The sequence below is a fragment of the Cygnus olor genome, chromosome 3 (assembly GCF_009769625.2).
Source record: "Cygnus olor isolate bCygOlo1 chromosome 3, bCygOlo1.pri.v2, whole genome shotgun sequence".
In the NCBI taxonomy this organism is placed as follows: Eukaryota; Metazoa; Chordata; class Aves; order Anseriformes; family Anatidae; genus Cygnus; species Cygnus olor.
In genome coordinates this window covers 107,580,742-107,599,318 of record NC_049171.1, presented here as the reverse complement: position 1 = coordinate 107,599,318, position 18,577 = coordinate 107,580,742, and the positions used below count along the sequence as shown (strand labels likewise).

Genomic DNA, 18,577 nt, shown 5'->3' with positions numbered 1-18,577 from the left:
AACTTAGCATACACAATCCATGCTCACAGCTTCCCTGGGCTTTCTGTATCCCAAAGGCACGGGAACTGTTCTCTTCACGGTTCACCACCCTTAGCATGTGATGTGTCTCCCTAGAATCATTAGTACTTGCATAAATCAGGGTAAAACAGCTCTTTTTCCAAGCACACTTGACGCTTAATCGTACCCTTTCTGTGGCTACAGAACACTGTTTTATTGAATTCCTCATTTCTTGCACCACTTGAAATAGCAATCTCATGCAACAGGACATGTTTATCAGCTTATCATACTTGACCAGGTTGGTTCCCACCTGCAGTTTTCCAATGCCCAGATGCTGCCTACACCCTGAGTACAATTGATACCTATTTCACCCATCCCCAAATGCTCTCATTTTAACATGCCTCACCCGTTGCAAACTCCCCATACCAAGACCATGGCCTTCTGCATCCAGCTATCTTCTGGGTTAAGCTAACCCCTTCTGGGTTTGCACTGACCCAAATCCACAGCTCTGTTCTTGTCTTACCTTCCAGCTCTGCTGGAAACAGCCAGAAACCTGCAGCACCCACGGGCTTGGTTCTAGCCACTTCACCTGCACCATCCCAGCAATCACCTTCACTTCTCTGTAAGCAGAGAAGCGCGGCTGCTGTCCAAGGACATGAATCACCTCCCTGCTCCCTAATGCTGAGCACATAGCTGGATTCCTCAGGATCCGTGCATCTGTTGCGAGGGTAAAAAGAAAAACATCTGCTCCTTCCCAAGATGGAACAGAAAAAGCCAGACTCCGAATTTACCATGTGTGGAAGGGAGCACTGTATCCTACAACACCCTGTACAGCCCAGAAGCTGCACGCCAGTAGAAGCACTCTCCCTCAGAGGGCAGTTTCTCTGTGCTATCTCCTACCTCCAGGTAATAGCAGTGACTGCCTCTGTCAAAATTAGAGCTGGATGTTTAACAAGCCTGAGTAAACTTCATCATAGTTAGTCTTCCCTCTGTCTTCACACAAAAAGCCACATACCACAATAACCATGACAATGGTGAAGCTTGTGGATGGGCTTTGGTGGAGAAACACAACTCCTAGACCAGAGCAACAGGCTGTAAACATAAACTGCTTCGCAGATGTGATGGGTAAGAGTACGCTAAACAGTCAGCCCTTGTATGGGACATCTATAAACTCTGCTTTTGCCTTTTAAATTGAGTCTCAGCAATATTTCTGAACACTTGGTTTTACATTGATTATATTGTCTTGTTACACCAACTTGCTTGTGCTGATCTTTGTTCTATTCAAGGCCGTGCTACAAGGCAAGCCATATTACATTAGTTAAAGATTTTAATTTCTTATGAGCAGACTGTTCGCACATGCAGACAATTTTTCAAATATCAACATCAGTCTAGCTGTCAGGTAGGAAACTAGGCTATGCAGCATCTTTCCAGTATTTCATTGCAGCTCAGTCTGAAAGCAAACGTGGTGCTACTAGTTACCAGCAATTGTCCCAGGCTGCCACCCACTGGCCTCCAGGAGCATGATCTGTGCTGTGAGTAGTATTTTGCAAGTCAACTCGCTTCAGACATTGAAGCTGACTGTGATGCACTCTACTGGCACAGCTAACACAAAGCAGCTTCCTTTAAAGCAACAGCGTTATTGACAAAGGCTACTTTCTAGCTAGTTTCCTGCGGTTAATGTGATTTAACTAACTACAACATCAGTATAAAACCTTAGTTACACCCATTCAAAATCTTTCCAATACTTTAATCTGATTAGATTAGTACTTTAATCCAAGTCAGGCTATGCAAGAGTAAAAAGATTCTCACTTAAAGCTTCAAACACACAGTTGCTGGCAGCGCATGTAGCCCACAACAACCTAGACTGCTTCTGAAGTAAAGACAAAGTGTTTTCTCATATAAATACTAGGTGCAGACTTTCTCAGGGGGAGAACCTGCAAACTGAGTTGACATAGTTAAAGACAAACATAGTCAGAGCCCAGCTTCTTCAGATTCAGCATAAATACTGATACAACCTGTACGCTCCTAACTACTGACTTCGATTTACAAAGATGACCCAACTACTACAGCCAGTTTCAGAAAGATCCACCATATAAACAGCATATTACTGCCAAGCATCATAAGCAAAGGGATACTACTCGCCCTGTAGCATGTGCAATAGCTATGGAAGGGAAAGAAGCAACCACAGCTTCTGTGAGCCACAGCAGACTAGAAGTTCATCGTGGCACAGCTGGCATACCAACAAAGCCCAGCATCTCCAGCCTGCTCTCTGAATGAAGCAGCCAAAGTGAGCGCAAAAGGATTTGTACAGTTTCAGAAAGAGTCAAAGCTTTGCCAGCATGAAGTGTCCAGCTTGGGAGGAATAATTAACCAGGACAAGTGCTTTATCTTTGTCATATGCAATATAATGCCTGTGCAATGGTACCTACCAACCCTATCTATAAAGGGCCGGATGTCCACAAGCAGTGTGCTTTTATAACTGCTGCTGTAAGTGAGCTATTTGGGCAGAGGCTGAACACGAATGCCAGAAATCTCATCAACCATAAGCTGAAACTGCTCCTGTCAAATGAAGTTAAAAGGTGACAGAGTTCAGATATTTCCCATTTAGACCACTGCAGGAGGTTGTGGCTACCAAGAGCTGCACAGTTTCCATGGGGGCTCCAAATAAATAAAGCAATAGCTTAGGGAAGAGTAAACTCCTGAACAACCATTAGATACTGCTGTTGAGCAGCCCATTCTCAGAGCTTCTCTGGTTGAAACTGCTTCAGGCAGCCTGCTCAGAGTGTAGCTACATAGCCTACTTTGTGCACAAGTAGGTGGTTAGACATAAGAAATTTTAGACATAAGAAATAACATGCTCAGATATTCTTTTCACTCCACAGAAAGCTGCCTCAGGAAGGGTATGGCTTGCTGACCCATCTCCACATATGCCAGTTGACAGCCAAAATGTAGCACGGTGACCTTGGAATTTATAGGCCAAGTTGCCTAAACTATGGCAATGTAAACTTAGCATGGCCAACCAGGCATACAGAGGCTTAGCTTACATAGAGGACTTCAAGGCTTCTTCAGTGCTTCTGGAGGACAGCCCTTGCCAGCAGGAGGTATCAAGATGGATAAGTATGAAGTGCTGTAATGTAACCTGAAGGAGTCCAAGCCATCTAGACACTGTTCTGTTCTAGAAAGGTTTAGTTTCCCTGCCGTGTAGCATAGAGGAATTAAAAGTTTGAGCGCTACTCAAACAGCAGCATGACCTGAAGTCCCCACATTTCATGTCAACACCCATTCTGAAAGCAATCCTACCAAGTCAAATATATGTAATCTCTAGTGCTCTCAATGAAGAGCTCCAGGTGATGAGTAATGTGGTAATTCTGTACTTGAAGCCTGTTTGTGTGGGATGTAAAATGACAGTCTTGCCATAGCGCAACAGCTTGTTTTTATCAGACATCTTTATTTGCTGTATCATCCAAGTGTACAAATACTGAATGTGTTTATAGAAATTCAAAATATACTGTAGTAGAAATCTGTCTGGGAAGTGGAATGTTAAGATATTTACTTTATAAAATTACTACACAAGTCATTCCCACTTGCAAGTTTCAAATATATCAGGGCTATGACAGATCACTTTATGATGCTGAAACAAAAAGTTCTTCTCAGAAAACGTTTTCTGCTAGATGAAGAGTCAGTCAACATCAAATTGATTTCTTACATTTGACTCATTTTGAGTTATCAGCCAACAGGATGTTAGCTACATCCAGACAATTCATACGCATTTCAGCTCTCATTTATACCAACTCAATGCATCACTATCAATATATTTAGGTATTAGTCATAATCTCAGTGACAATATTTATTTTAAGCTAATGAAATCAAGCCAATAAGTTCCCCTTGGCCATTGAGTGCAACTGATGCTTTTTTTCTTCACATTTTCAGAATAAGGCGCCTTAGTTCTTGAACAAGTCAATACAGCTTTGCAGGAGAGATACATTGTTCTGGAAAGGAAGAGAATTAGTTTCAGATGAGTATGACTGATTGTTTAAATCCTGCTTTCCACAATGCAGGAGCTTTCAAAATAGTAGGTCCACCCCAGGATTTTGTAGATTGTCAGTGCTAAAGAGATTATATTGCAGGAACAAGTATTCAGGCAATGTGTCAAACAGATCAGTCTGAAATCTGCCCCTCCCTGCAGGCCTGCAACTGTGACTTTGTGGGAAGGAAGAGAGGAGCAGGAGGCTAGGAAAGCAATAAACTTAAGTGGGCCAAACTGAGCCTTTCTTGTGTCACGTTCAAGCACTGCACTGAAGCAGCTACCTGTGATGAAGTTCAGGGCAATCAGGAAGTAGAAAATTAGATTCTTCTTCCTCAGAGAGGCTGAGGTTACCTCTTCCGGTGGCTTCCCACTTTGCCAAGTTAGCAGACCCTACATAGAGAGCAACCAGTACATACTTTCCTAGATTAAGCTCACAATACACAGTGTGGTCTCCCTATCCTACTTCAAGCACACTCAGCACACCTTGGCAGAGGCCTCATGACAGACCTGCAAGCCAGTGTCTCCTTTCGCTAATAAGCTAGTTAAGAAGGGTTGACAGCTAGATGACAGGCTGCAGAACATGCTCTCACAGCACTTGTCTGTACAGCAGCTGACCCCCTCCCGAATCTAGTGGAGAAACTCCCTAAGATGATGCATCTGCAGGCATCACAGAAAGTTAAGTGAGATATTGCCTACTACCTGCAAAACAGACTTCTTATTTACAGTACAATAGGCCAATGTCCTAGGAGTGACAGGCTGAAAACAGACTGACTGTATGAGACAGGTAAGACTGCCAGCACTTGTTCATTGTATGCACAACACCTACAAACCTTCAATTCCTTTCTCTTCCCCTCTTCAGATCTCAGTTAGAGGGCCTGCCAATTCTATTTTAGACTTCCTAGCCTTAAAGAAAACTCAGCAAGTCCTCTAAGTTAAACATTAGTCACTTTCTTCAAGTTACATACGTCAAATTCCAAAGAACACACCTTTGCATGTTTTATTTCCAGTTCTGCCATTTCAATTAAGTTTTTGCGGAAGGCTGCTATTCTCTTCTGTTTGAAGCTCATCAATTCTGTAGGGAAGAAAGAATAAGCACAGATTAGACATATGTACAGAGTAGTGACTAAAGTTTCAGTAGTGCCCTTTGTTTCATAGTATACAGCTCTTGTTACAGCATTTGACCACAAAAAGATTTGAGAGTTTAGTCTTATTTCTAGCCAGAAGATGCATTCCATCACACAATATGCTATCTTAGTAGACAAGATGGCTATTTCTCTGCTAAGACAGGGAGGTTTTATAGGAAGACAAATGAAACAGGAATAGGCCACACAAGTTCTGCAAGAAACTGGAGCATTTGAACACTGGGAATAGGAAGGGAGCAGCAGTGTGCACCATGAAGGTATGTCTCTATTTTATATTGGCCAAAGACATCCAACTAAGAAGCTGTGTGAGACTTGGTATCAGGCACTGCTCTGTCCCAGGACAGCTGAAAAGCCTATTTGCACAGTTCTATTGGAGAAAATCAGAAGCCTGAGTTGTTATATTCAGATGGAGCCTGAGAACAAGAGTTCAGTCTAGAAAGCAAGTGGGGGCTTATACTTGAGACTGGTCTAGTACTGACATTGACCAGCCTCAGGCAATCATTCTTCAAAAGATTGAGTTGCATCATTTTTTACAGACATTTACACTGTCCCTGGTATGTGTGGACTACTTGTTTCAGGACAGCCTTCAGCAGACTTCAGTTGCTGAAGGTCAGATGGAGACCTGGGCTGCATTAGAGTCTCCCTTCAGGAGAAACACAGCAAAGCCTGTTTTACCTTGTTTTGCAGATTCTGAAATCTTTTCAAACTTCTGACAACAGTCCTGTTGATGTTCCTCTGCCAGCCTGACATCCTTGCTCTTTAGCCTGGCTTTGTCTAGAGCTTTGTTTGAATTTTCATAATTGACGAGAGCCCTTGTACGTCTGTACAGAAGATCCTGAAAGTACACAGGAATAACGCAAATCCTTAAGACTATTGCCCAAACTGAGGTTACAAATGCTTTAGCAGGAGATTTCACTTCTTTCAGCACCAGATCATGCTTTCTCTAAGAAGCTGTTATAACCTGCTGTATTCTTAGCCCAGCAACAAAAGCCCTTCACCAGTACAACACGTGTTCAGGACAGTCACTTGTGCCTTAATCAATGAAATTTGAGGGCTATTGTAGACATCACTTCTTCCCTTAAAGTAGTTTCATCCTTCTATAAGGTGGGCCTTCCCACCAAGTAGTAATAGCACTTTCTGAATTCCCTCAGTCTGCTTCCAGCAGGGCATACAGCGTATTTCGTTCCTTGGAGATTTGGCAATTTGACTGAAGCACTATACTAACCTAGTCATAAGCAGCACGTCTCAGTGCCAACTCCTTTCTAATCTAGCAGCAAAATAGTCCTAATACTTGGAGCAGTACATCACACATAGCCTGTACTGAATGCCCCAGGGTATGTGACATTGGAGATGGCACTGGAAGGAGAGGCCTGTCAGAATATACCCAGATACCATTTCTCAGCATAGTCATGCCCTTGCCAAGCCAAATATTTGTTAGAATATTTGTTACTGGCAAGTGTTTCGCAGTCACATCCATCTACCAGGCAGGACTGATAGAATTCCAAACTCCAGTCACTTTCACGTTATCACATGTCCACGTAAAAGGACTAATTAGAAATCATTAAGTAAATCCCAAGTGCTGTAGTTATCAGTATGTGTCATGAGAACTCACACAATGGATGTGCCAGAACTGGAAACTCATTTGGCTCTAACTTGCAGGAATCCAATGAGTTCTTTTCCTCTACATGCCGAAGAGGAACTGGTCAGAGAGCTGTACCCTTAGTCCAGTAAGGGACTGGACCACAGCTAGCCAATACATGGCTTCCATATTCTGCTGTCATTCAGAAGTACCAGATTTCTTAAGCAAGACAACGGTCCACCTTCCTGTCTTCTCCAAGCACAAATAAAAGTGGGTCACAATCCCCCTAATAAAATAGACCTTCAAAAAAAAATTCCTCACCTTAGCAGCTTCTATATTGAGCATGTAGTATCTCAACAGTTCAGAGAGCTTTAAGTCTTCATCTGATGAAACTCTACTCTCCACTTTCTGCAGAAGAGATTATATAGTTTGTATGTAACAGGACACAGCATCATCCACATTAACAGATTTTTTTTTTTCCAAAACTTCTCTTACCCTGAGTTTCTCAAAGAGCTCAGCAACTTTCAAGAGATACCTTGGGGAAGAAGAAAATTGCAAGTAAATGTTAGACATTTTGATGTGATAAATGCCACAATCAATTAGCATGAAACCAGGAAGCTGAAGGCTGGAGTTTGTTCCTACACACATATCCAGACAAGAGCTTTGAAAGAAGGTCTAGGCACAGTCCTAAACATAAAGTTTAATGCAAGAGGTGCTGGATTCCAGCCTAACAGACCAGTAGAGATAAGCAGCTGGACACCATTAAGATGAGAAACAATAAGCAGCATGAAGATATTGTAGAGAATTTCCCCACTAGTACTCCCCAAGACTGATGGATCATTTTGTTTATTCAGCTGTTAACTGTATTAATAAGGTTTCAGTGAATTAATAGCAAAGTTATTAAAAACTATTTACCTCTTAAAATGACCAGGTTTCCATAAGTTGGAAAAAAAACTATTTTGGAACCTCCCAGGTCCAGAAGATAATACAGGCCTAGTATAAGCTATAGATGTATTTAACAGCACATTAGAAAACATATGCATAACCCCTTAACTTTCACAAACTTCTTTTTCTCCAGAAGTTTGTGACCTGAATAACACTCAGGGAGACTTCTATTTAGAAGGAGCTTTAATGAGCAGTACAATTCAGCTCTACTGCACAACTGGCAAGAGGTCAGCTAGTCTGAGAGTCCAATGCAATTGATAGTTTTAGAAATGTCACACCAGGAACATCAAAGGAAAGTTTCAATGCCACTTGCATGCAATTCAAGAAACCCAAACCAGCTATGACTCATTCCCCTTAATTTTCTGAAAACATAGAATACCTGGACTCTGAATGTTCACGAATAGTTAGCGTTGCTTACTTTTTGATAACTGTAGGTTCTTCTAATGCCAGGCTGTTCAAGCAGGCTGAAGTATAAATATAGTCGTCTGCGACATCTGCAAGAACAAGACAAGGCTTTCAGGCTACAAAAATCACTCAGCAAGACTGCAGGTCTTTAGAAAGGTCTTTGAAAAGATTCACTTTTATGAGATCTTGTCATCTTATCTGCTTTTGCACATGCATCCTTGATTCTGTTGTAGTAGTTTACAAGAAAAGTCTTCTCTTGCTCAAAAAAGTCATCTACTTCCTGAAAGAGAGTATAACCTGTTAAGTCAGTTACTTTACCACAGAACACAGGCTCTTCCCTGTTTAGGGAAGGGTCCAAACAAAGAACTTTAGCCACCTGAAGATTATGCTTGTCACTCACTATGGAAAAGCAGAGTTCACAAAAAACACCCTGAGGATTTCCAAACTATTTGTTAAGTTTCTTCTTCACAGTGAAGTGAAGATGGATTTGACGCTCAACTATTCAGTGCTGCAGGCTGTCTGAAGTACCAGTAAGTTATCAGAGAGCCCTCAAGGGTACTAGCTGTTGGAATTTTGTTTCCTGGGCCTGCCGCTGCACAGTAGCTAAACACTAAGCAGTTTACAAGCCTGTTTCACATCCATACAAGACACATGTACTGTAATGTTTTATGACATTGCTTTTCAGACGGCAAGTCTATTAGGAAGAACTTCCATGGCAACAGGGTAGAAAAGCTGAAGCTGGACCACTTACAGGAGTCCTTGGTATTTGATCTTAACTAGTACAAGCAAAAACATGTAAATCATGTTTGTTCAGACCCTGAAGTAGCCAAAAATATATTTGCTGAAGGTATAAATTCCTTCCTCCCCACCGGTATCACATGTTCTGGCAACTCTTGTGCATCAGACACTTGAAACATACTCTCAAATTTTTAAACAGTCTATAGCCTCAATGTCCTTTTACTTTTTTTTTTTTTTAAATAAAGTAGTCAAAATTAATATAGGCTACTCCACACTGCTGTTCTAAGTTGTGAGGTTAGCATAGCAGCTCCAAGCCTCACACACATCAAGCCTAAAGCAGATAACCAACTTCCCTGAAGAAGGAAGCAAGAAGCAATCAAGAGTAAGGTGAACAGGAGGAAAACCAGCTACCTTACCTTGACTCCAGAGAAGAGAACTTCATCAGCACTCTTTACCACACTTTTTAAAAAGCCACCAAACATCTCTTTTGTGTTTTTCCTCCGAACACTCAGCTAGAACAGAGAGACCAAGACAGCTTCAAAGTCATCCAGGGGGGGAAAAAGTGACTATTTTAAACGTTTGCAGAGTAGTGATATAATTTGTATCTAGCATGTGATAAAGCAGCCTGATTTGCAAGCTCTCCATAACCACCCCTCTAAGCTGTACAATGGCTTTGGGAACAAATGGCTTTACTAGAAGTTCAACTGGTCTGTGCCAGAGATTTTCCCCATTCCCAGGAACATCTCAGTTTCTCCTTACATTTCCTGGATCAGCATCCACCACTGATAATGAGGCAACAAAATAGATGTAATACTAACTTCAACACACTTCCATTCTTCCATTTTAAGGACCACGAGGCACACATGACAGCAAAGGCACACCTAAACCGTACTTGTTCCTAAGATCCCAGGACACATCAAATTGGCTTCCTAACCAACTTGAGCAAGATTAAGCAATGCTATGAGATTTATGGCAGAAGGTCTAAAGACAGGTCTTCACCTTTTAATCATCTCACAGAATTACAGGCAGTATCTGCTCACTGACACTGTGTGTAGATTTACATAGCAGTCTAACTGCACAGAAGAGGGATACCACTTGTAACACCTTGCCTCACATGGAAAGGAAAAAGCGACTTACATCCTGGTCATACTCCAGGAAAACATGAAAATTGCGATCTTTGCTGAGCACAGGGTGAGAAGAAATCCGCTGAAGGAAGATCTCATGTGATGATACAGTCTTCTTGAAGACAGCAAGGTATTCACTGAAAGGAAAAAAACACAGATCCCTTCTGTACTACCCATTTCACTGCACAAATAATTGCTTTGCTTTTCCAGGAAAAATACTCAGTGTGTTTCTGAAGTAGTGATAGAGCTTCTCTATAGAGTGATAGAGAAGCCATTTTCACAGAGAAGCCATTTTCAGTCTTTTTATTGAGGAAGTTTTCCAGTTTGAGAAAAGCTTTTGACAACTCCCCAGTTCCAGTGATTTTACAGAATATCAGGCAGCAGCAGCAGACACTCTCCAGAATAGTCACACTCAACATCAGTAACCAACAAATACGTTGCTCTCCCAGGAGACTTATTTACATTCAGCCTTCAGCAGCAGACTCATTCTACTTACGCTTCCAGTTCTTGCTTCATTTTGGCAAACTCCTCTTTTGTCATAGACACTTCTCCTTCTCCTAGTTTCTGCATCTTCTCTCTGGGACCATCAAAGTCCGGCTTTGAAGGTGCTGGAGGTATCTAGGCAAGGAATTGGTTAATGATAGATGATAGCAAGCGTAAGTTTCCCAAAATTACTTCTCATCTTTTGTAGAGAGGCTCTTTCATATGGTCATACCAAGCCAGGAAGGTTCTGGACCCAGGAAGCCTACAGGCAAGTTGATGTCTAGGTGCTTGATTGCCCCTCCCAGCTCTGTGGTACCCCTGAAGCGCAGGGGCTATTCCAAGAGGAATAGCCTCTACTCTCCACCCACTAGCCAGCGGCTCCTGTGGCAGCTGAATAATCCTGACCAAAGAGACTATTTAATAGAGCAGCCCACTGTGTCATTTTCAGGCAGATATCAGTACCAGGACGGGGTTGAGGACTCACAGAGGGTATAGCTGTTTTCCTGCTCCCAGCCAAACTGCACAGAAACTTAACAGTAGAGCCGTAACACTCGAGTTGTTTGGTAATTAAAGCAGAAGCAAGCATAGGGAATACCCAAGTCACGAAACACTAACAACAATGGTAAAGCAAACTTCGTGTCTTTACTAGTTTCCATATTAAATCACCGTAGTATTTTGTTTAGAATCGCATTTTCAGGAAGTACTTACAATGAGTCCGGCGTATTCCTCAGTTTCAGTGAGCGTATCATGCAGCCACACAAAGTCTTCATGCTGCCTTGTAACTGAAAACTCAGAGCTTTGAAAAGCTGGCAGCGTAGTCTGGAAGAGAAGATATAGAAGCCCTACTGTTTTGTAAATTAGTGCTTTTAGAAACAGTTCTGTCTACTTCCAAAGGAAGCTATTTTGCCTAGTAAGAGCCTCGCCTACTCTTTTAGCTGAGCTGGCACTCGAGCGAGTCTTACTACTAAGGACGCTATTTAAAGAACAGGCACTGCTGCAGAGCAGCATTAATACAGTTTATTTTGTGAAGTTTCACAGTGGCTGGCTTCCCCACCCCCGGCCTTCTGATCACAAACTACAGTTTTAGGAAAGCCAACCTAGCATATCAGTTACCTTGTCTCTAAATGGAGCATTCAAGACTTAGGAAATTTAAAGTTTCTGCCTTTTTAGCCTCAGGCCACCTCTAAGTGGAAAAACTCCATCTAATGAGATTTTCCTCATCGCCAAGCCCATCCCTGCAGGTATGTGTACTACAAACAGAGTATTTGCATCATATTTACAAAGTCTACTTAGTACCCCATGATCTTCTTACCTTAGTATGTACCGTGAACTTCACTCTGTCCTTTTCACTCAGGGCATCCGGTATATCAATTTGGAGAGAAGGATCAACATTCAGGTCTACAGACACAGACCTCAGCTGTAACAGAATTCACAGAACAAGCCCTGGTCAAGCATCAAGCGGACTTAGTGAAGCTAGACTGGTCATCATTGTCAACAAAAACCGTGTTGCACTGGACTGCTGCCTCCAGGAGAGTACACATGAAGGAATATGACAGCCTTGACACAAGCTGCACATCACTGCCACAAGCCTTCCCTTCCAAACACATGAAAGAAAAAAAGGCTTAAAGGCTTGCAGCTTAAAGTCTGCAAAACCAATCGTTAGAGATCACACTAAAGGTATTTGTGGAATATTTCTAGGAAGAAGCATTCTCCTTCCAGCACTTCTCCAGCTTCTTTACTTGGAGTACAACAAGCCAAAGCCTACAATACCATTTTGAAGAGAGTAACAACCCTAATAGTTTTCTCTTCATCATCCCAGGCTTAATAGCGTAGTCTTGTGATCCGTTTCCTCATCCTTACATCAGACAGCTGCTTCAGTCTGGCACAAGAAGAATTAAGTGATTTTATCTATCGTGAAGTGCAAGCCATAGGCTGGTGCTTCCTCCCCGGGCGCAGATCGGTCACTGTACCATTCCCATCTCCCAGAAGGACGGCAGGCACCATCTCCAGTAGCTGCTGGCAGCTGCAAAGGCTGTCTTCTCCCTGACCTTGGGGGAAAAGGGGAGCAGCTGCACAAAGACTCTTTAGACTCCTGTATGAGTCTAAGGTCCAACTGCTTGCCAAAAACGGGACCAAAACCCAAGAACACCGGGGCACTAACACCACATCTGCATAAACTTACTCTCAAGATACCTGGCATCATGTTATTAATTGCTGCTAGAATGCACACATTTTTTAAAAAAAGCCCCAGTAAGCTAGAATAAGAACCAGATTCAACGATACCTGAACTTTGCTTTACAAAAGCTATTTATGCTTGTAGCCACAAGTCTCTTTCCCTCTGCTAAATTCAGGTCTTATCTTCCCTAGACACAGTTTTGGGCCTGGCAACGTTTTAATGCTATTTGCTTCTACTCAGAGCAGCCAGGGAGAGGTTTCAGAGCACGCTGTGAGGATGTGCCCCAAGAAAACTGTTTGCAGGAGGCCCCAGAGCATACCAGCTTCAACAGAGACCAGATTTACCTTCAGTGATTCAAAGAGTGGCCTTAAATAGAGCCAGCGCCTTCCTTAGCAGGAGGGGACTTATTTCTTCAAGAAGCCCAGCCTACCACGATATGGTGCCTTCCTGTGCCACAGGACTTGTCTCTCCAGAGGCTCTTCCTTCAGCACTAACACATCACTCTTATTTTCTGCACAAGGGAGAAACTGCCAGGGATCACAACAGGGGAAGTGCGCTGAAGAGCAGCTGTCAGAGCCGGGCCAAATCCCAAGGCTGTCCTTTAGGGAAAATTTTAAACGTGTTACAAGGAAAGAAAGGCAGAGAGCTGGTCCAGGACCGATGCTGTTTTGCCACACCACAGCATGCTAGCCAAAAGAGGCCACCAGGCAGGAGCCTGCAGGTACCACCAGCCAAGCACCAGACCCAGCGCCGAGCCCACAGGCATCTGACGGCAGCCCAGACAGCATCTGAGCAACCCCCTCACATTACAGATGGCTCAGATGCCACTTTAAGCTCCTGTAAAGCTGCGCAAGAGCTGTTGAGAGGCTGCCCTTTTTAAGGTGAGGCGTCACTTCCAAAAAGCTTCGGCGGCTCCCTCCCCCTGCTCCGGCCATCTGTGAACTGCAATCCAGAGCGGCAGGCAGGAAACCTCTCTGCCAGCCTGCAGAGGACCCAGCCTTCGGGCTGCAGAGCCTCTCACGGGATGGCTGAGGTCAGAAGGGACCTCTGCAGGGCAGCTTTTGCCTCCACCCAGCCTGCTGCTGGCTGGCTCTGGCTGTCACCAGGGGCTCCTGTTATGCTCAGCTCCTCATGCCTGAGCGAGGGATACCCCGGCCACCACGGCCTCCATCCTTGTGGCCATATAAAGATTCCTACCTGCTGCATCCCAGCTGTTTGCTGGGGTTAGGGAGGGCACTGAGCTTACAGAGCACGTCCTGCTACGATAGCCAGACCGTGCTAGCAGCCAAAGTATGAGATGCAGACCCTTCTACTCGGTGTTTTGCATCCTGCTTACTTATCTTCACTGTCCAAACAGGATCAGCAGAGCTAACAATACAAACTGCTGAGTCTGGGAAAAGTACGATAAGCCAAAGGAAACTGCTTCCCCTCAGCTAAACTAAGGGAAGGATTACACAAATCATCCAGTCCCGAAGTTGTGAGCTTTCTTATTAAGTGTTGCAGAGAAAGTAACCCATGATTAGATGCTGTCCTCACACCCCTCCGTGCTGAGTAGCTGCCTGCACAGGAGGTGGGGGCGTATGGACATGAGGTGGTACTGCTTCGTCAGGTCAAAGCAGTTTGTGTACCATTACATCTGCTGTGAACATACATGGCCCAGTTTATGCTTATTGACCGCTGCAGGCTGAAACATCAAGCGTATCACTTTTGGAAAAGAGCACAGGATTATCAACTCTGCCCCTAAGGAGTCTTAGCTTCAGGCCCTTCAGTAATACGGAACTGAGGACCAGAAAACCACTGGTCTACTCTCTTCCTGTGAAGGTCACTGCAGACTCCTAACTGCAGGCCGGGGACCTTTTGGATTACACAACCACGGCAGAAAGGCTCATACTACAAAGAGAGCATTCACAATGTCCAACCTTGGGGCAGAGGGCTTTGTTCCCCCACAGGAAGCGCTGGACCAGCATTTCCCCACTGAACTGGGAGCAAGAAGCCCCATTTTTGGTCCCAGCTCCACAAGGCACTCACCCATGGAGCACCCCAAGCAGATGCTCTGCACCAGCCCTCGATCAGCACCAGCAACTCATCCTCCAGGATGCTTTACTCCATTCCTTCTACACCCACCCTACACGCAGGAATGAGAAACAACTCGCTTATGGTCACACGGAGGCTTTGCCAAGCCTTCTTTCATCTGCAGGCCCCGAGCTGGTTCCTGTACGGCAGCAGACACACAGCCCAGGGCCTTCCCAGGAAGTCACCCCAGCTGAGCTCCCCATATTCAGCCATATCCACAGCTCAGCAGAGGTGACAGCACGCCTCACGTACAGCAGGGAGGTGCCGAGGATGGCAGCCCCTACCAGGGAGACAGGCAGGTTGTGTTAGAAACCTGAGCACTTCCCCAAGCCCAGTGCAGTGCCCCCACTTTCACCTCTCGTTTCCCTTCCTCAGAAAGGTTCTGGAGGCTTCTGGTTTGCAACAACCACAGCAGCTGTTGCAGCTGCTCTGATGCTTTGAAGTTCTTGGCTCACACCTCTTTAGTGACTTGCATTGGGATCCTTTGGCTTTCTTGAGGATTCAGGGATAAAACTCTTCCCTGTTCAGACTGTCCACCATGACTCCTACTTAGCCTGACCCAGAAATTAGAGCAGGACATCAAGCAGAGCTCTCCAGAACAACAGAGTCATCATATCGATCGCTTCCAGCTCCAGGACACAACCCAGATGTTATCGCAGTGCCCTAGGTAGTACCATAATCGCCTCATCAAGAAGCCCAAGCGAAGAGACAGCAGGGAGGGCACTACTCCGGCCAATCCAGGCAGAGTTTTGCAACAGTTGTTTATTTCCATTGCTTAAAGACAATAAAAAAAGAAGTCAGACCACCTGAATACAATCCAGCACCGACCATCAGCTCCTCAGACTTCAACTTGATGAACAAGTTTCTGCCCAGGCTTCCCTCAATGCAGCACACACCTTCATGCTTGCGAGCACCCAGTGGAAGGAAATATCCTTGGTCACAGAGGCTGCCCAGGGCTGTGGGGCGGCCTGAGCTGCTGCTTTTGAAGCTACATTCCTTGCAGTTTTAGCATCATTTTTAGATGACCATGTTACTTCTCCATTCTAAGAAAAGAATCTGCCAGTGCAAGCAGCTGTGACACAGCATCCAACCACTAGTGACGTAAGAACCCGCATTCATTCTCAAAACCCGATTAATCCAGGGGTTTCCAACATAACTGGGCTCCTAGAAGGAGCAAGGAAACCCCTTCAACAGTTTACACATCAGAGCTTTCTACATATTGTCAGCTACCTTATAACCAAGCATCCTTTTGCTGATCGCCTCCCTGCTGCCACTCAAACAGCCACAAATAAGACGTCAGCAGTAATTACATCTGCCACTATCCAGCATCCATTAGTTTTTAGAGAGTAGTCTAATTAAACCAGCATAAGTGCTCTCTAGAGAGCACTAGAAGATCATGATGCTTTCTAGAAGTTTATACAGACCTTTCAGTTCCAGAGCACCTCATTTCAACACCCAGAAGCTAACCAGCAGCCTTTCCAAGTATCTGGACAGCACATTTCACAGGCATTAGTTGCTAGAATTATGTTTCAGTCATATTCAGCACAAGTTTCCCCTTAATCAAGATAGTAAAAATATGTCTGAAAGTACCCCGCACACCTGCAGTAGCAAGGAGCTAGTACAGTAGATGAAAAGCTTTGATTTTGGAGCCTTCATGACAGACCTGCTGTTAGCTCTCTGATATTTAGTTGAAACAGTCCTAAAGTAAAACAAATTACACATCACCAGGAAAACCAAACCAGCCTTCTCACATGCACTCTTCACATCACTACTCGTGCTACAGCAGACCCCCAATTTGGTCATTTTGGACAGCAGAACTCCAGGGATGCAATGGTTTGATTATGCCCTCTTAGTCTTTGTTCTAAGACAAATAGCAGCTTAGTCTAGCCCTCTAAGTTCCTCACCAAGCGTGGTGCCTGCCAAGTAAGCAGGAGACAGGGTCTACAGCCATAGCACCTGTTGCTACCGGTTGTGCAACAAGCAGGCCTGATGACTCCGCTCTCCTGCCACAGGGATCTCAGCTTCACTCTGCAGAAAGCAAGCGGTCACACACCTACAGAGGGACGGGGCTGGCAGCATTCAAGGATCCCATATTCCAAGCGAAAGCCTCTAGTTCCCCTTATTCCAGCTAGCAGCACCCAGGACACCCCCACCCCTCTCTCCACTCCCACAGCTCTCCAGGAGTCAAGCAGCAGCTTTGGCAGCGCAGGCCAAATCCGCCCCGCCGCAGCAATTTGCCTGCACAGCACAGCACTTCCAGCCCATATTTCATCTGTAACATGAAGTATGCCCAGCTAAGATGGAAACTGTGCAACAGAAGCAAGCCCCTAAGCCGTGTTCAGCACTTACAAGAATGTTTTAGTGGCCTCCTGCAGCGAGGCCAGAGCTGGCAGAAGGAACTCTGCAATACAGCCCCACCATACATTCTTCAACTCCCATGGATCTGAAATTTTACCATCAGTCCAGGCTGCTGGGCCAGCTTTACAGAGGTTTATGTCCTGGGTAGTACATTATTCCTGTTCAGTAGCTTTCACCTTGTTAGCAGTTCATCTCTGTACAAGCTTTTGCTCCCATGCAGCAGTTCTCTTGTGGAGCATAAGCAAGACCTGATAGGTCTCATTCTTCCCAGAGCACCCAGAAGAAGTTGTCTGGCACTAAGAACTGCTGTTCAGAAGTGATGACAGTTTTTTACAGTCAGTTTTCCACTGACTCTTTTTTTTTTTTTTTTAGGAAGAGCTGCTACAATACCCACTGTCACCATTTTGATCTAGACCAGTATTCAGAAAGCTCAAGTCTGCACTTAAGCTATCAAAACAGTGACATTACGAAACACCGGTACATTCACACAAGCTTAGCTTGGCAATCTCACTACTTCACTTTCTGAAGAGTGTTTTCCTCCCCATTATACTGCCTTTCCCACAGCACTTCCCCCTTATCCCACCCTCCCTTCTTCTTCCCACGTATCCTGACTGTCTCCTGCTTTGCCAACTCAGGGTCAGCTTTTAGTTTATACTTCCCAACGATTCCTACTCAAGGTTAATACCTTGTTAAGTTTCCTTTATAGACAGAGAGGCTTTTATCTACGGGCCACATACCAGCTTCGTGTTGCTGTTTCCTTAAGTAAACAGGAACAGACAAGATAGCAGCACTTCTATCCTCCCCCCAGCAGCCAGAATCCCAAGGCGGCCCCACTACCTGACAAACCTGGTTAATCTTTGGCCAGTTTCTGCTGGGGTTAAAGCTACTGGACCCTCGGCATGCGCATTTCCCCCTTCCCCCAAGATTGCTGCCTACCAAGGCAGGAAGGCACAGGACCAAAGGCACGAGGTGCTGCAAGACAGCTGGCATTTCACCTCCCCACCCGCAGATCCAAGCCCACAGAGGCTTTTCCACTCGCTATTCTTAAGTGAGAGATATTTTACTCGTTGCTAAGTTTAATGCAGAGCAGAAAAAGGTGGGAGCACGGATATTTTACCCATTGCTAAGTTCCATACGGATCAGGAGGCAGAAGCACTGACTAATTCGCAATCCAAAACAAATATCTGCAGGACAAGACGCTCAACTCCGCTCAGCTCCTCCCGAGGCATCCCCCAGGGGCTGGGGGAAGCACGGACGAGAAGACAGCCCTCACGCCCCCAGCACCGCACGGCACAAGCCGCCCCCCGGCGGGCACAGCGCCATGCCAGGCGGCTCCCCGCTGCCAGACCTCGCCCTCCGAGCCCCAGCACCCCCAGGGCAGGAGCCGGGCAGCCCTCACCTTGCTCTGCGCTTCCTCCCGGAGCAGAGCCATATCGCCGGCAGCCGCCCGCCCCCTGCCCCGCCGCGCCTCATATAGCCCGGGGCGGAGCCGCCTCACGCCGCCATCACCGCCACCGCCCCCCCCCTCCC

At 45.2% G+C, this 18,577-nt stretch overlaps 1 protein-coding gene across 2 annotated transcripts; it reads right to left on the bottom strand.

Annotated features, from left to right (window-relative positions):
* Positions 1-3,425: 3,425 nt before the first annotated feature.
* SNX5 (sorting nexin 5) lies at positions 3,426-18,577 on the bottom strand. Of its 2 annotated transcripts, XM_040551702.1 has the most exons (13): positions 18,447-18,577; positions 11,753-11,857; positions 11,149-11,259; positions 10,454-10,575; positions 9,971-10,094; positions 9,250-9,345; positions 8,270-8,375; positions 8,109-8,184; positions 7,241-7,280; positions 7,067-7,153; positions 5,842-6,001; positions 5,011-5,096; positions 3,426-3,986 (listed from the first exon to the last, which is right to left on the bottom strand). In XM_040551702.1, the coding sequence occupies exons 1-13, from the start codon at positions 18,477-18,479 to the stop codon at positions 3,939-3,941; spliced, it is 1,194 nt and encodes a 397-aa protein (XP_040407636.1). In that variant the 5' UTR covers positions 18,480-18,577; the 3' UTR covers positions 3,426-3,938. The 2 variants fall into 2 exon arrangements, with proteins under 2 accessions (XP_040407636.1, XP_040407637.1); XM_040551703.1 differs by lacking the exon at positions 18,447-18,577 and having other exon boundaries at positions 11,149-11,282.